Genomic DNA, 1383 nt, shown 5'->3' with positions numbered 1-1383 from the left:
ACACCAACACACACACACACACACACCCACACACACGCACACACACACGCGTGCGCACACACACACACGAAATGTAAATGTGCAGTTTTCGAGGACACTGACGCTTAAGCAGTAACAACAATTTAGCGGCTATTTTCTGGCTAATTCTATTTCTGATACCAGGTGACCAGCAACTCCTTTAATTGCACATTATGTATCGGCTAATTCTGTTCCAGATGAATAGGTAGTTTTGACATCAAAAGAGAGAAAAAAGAACGAGTTTAAAATGATATAAAAAGCGTCATAACTTAATGCTCTAAAGTTGCCGAGACTCAGAAAACGTATAGTTGTGACACACATCTTCCGTTTCTTTTACATTTTCTACACAACATCTCACACTGCAAAACTTTTCAATAAAAGTGAAATACAGCCTCCCTCCCAATCCATATTTACGCAGTGCACGCATCCGAGGTTTCCACTTTAATCTCCGTAAATATAAAACCTTATTGTGCATTAAAGCACTTGCTAGCAACCCCCCCAAAAAAAAACAAACAAACAACAACAACAAAAAACAACAACAAAAACAGACACACAAAAAAACAAAGCAAGAAAAAAAGAAGAAAAAAAAAGAAACAAACAACAAAGTATCAACAACAGCAACAAAATCCTTGTTTGCTCATACAGACGGGGTTAAAACATTCCGATCTCTAAATAAACCAACGAGAGCAAAACAAAACAAAACGAAAACATCAGACCTGACAGTTGGAAACACGTAGTTTTTGTTTTAGTACGCGTCTTACTACATCTTCAACACAATACGGGCATTTAGTGTAAAAATTTAGAGGTGTTACAAGAGGACAACAAACACACACACACACAACTAAAGAAGAGGGAAAAACAAGGACGACCAATGTCTGATAGGAAAGAAGAAGCAAACCAACGCATTGGCGCTAATATGACCTTATACAGTTGCGAGCCGAGCACCGTAAAACCTTACTAAAACTAAACTAACTAAAACCAACACAGAACACCCGCCAACCACCGTCCTACAAACCAGATTTGTTACCGTGTTAAAAATCTGGGGCAGTCCTGGACGAACGTGGACGGAGGAACAGGGTGTAAGCCAGGTGGGCTATTTGCTTGGCCGCGTGAGACAGTTTGAGTTCTTGTTTTCCCGAGGCGTCCAACTTCCCTCCCCGTGTGGTGGCGTTCAGAAGTTACGACACCCGGGAACAATATTTTGGTGCTCATACCCACAAACGCCTCCTCCCAGCTGGAAATACAATGAAAACGTTGATAAAAGTGATAACAAAGATAGTAAAAACAGTAATGATAAGGATAATGATAACAGTAATAAAAGTGACTATAATAACAGTAAGAGTAGTAACAATAAATAATAATAAT

At 39.4% G+C, this 1383-nt stretch overlaps 1 protein-coding gene across 1 annotated transcript in view; it reads right to left on the bottom strand.

Annotated features, from left to right (window-relative positions):
- Positions 1 to 1383, bottom strand: part of LOC101847185 — a gene marked incomplete at its 3' end in the record, with an annotated part of 8643 nt that overhangs the window by 4198 nt on the left and 3062 nt on the right. Inside the window, 1 exon segment of the mRNA XM_035969401.1 lies at positions 1046 to 1236. Coding sequence (XP_035825294.1) covers positions 1046 to 1236 — 191 coding nt within the window.

The sequence above is a fragment of the Aplysia californica genome, unplaced genomic scaffold (assembly GCF_000002075.1).
Source record: "Aplysia californica isolate F4 #8 unplaced genomic scaffold, AplCal3.0 scaffold00144, whole genome shotgun sequence".
In the NCBI taxonomy this organism is placed as follows: domain Eukaryota; kingdom Metazoa; phylum Mollusca; class Gastropoda; order Aplysiida; family Aplysiidae; genus Aplysia; species Aplysia californica.
The sequence above is the reverse complement of the archived record's forward strand: the minus strand, read 5'-3'. Positions and strand labels throughout refer to the sequence as shown.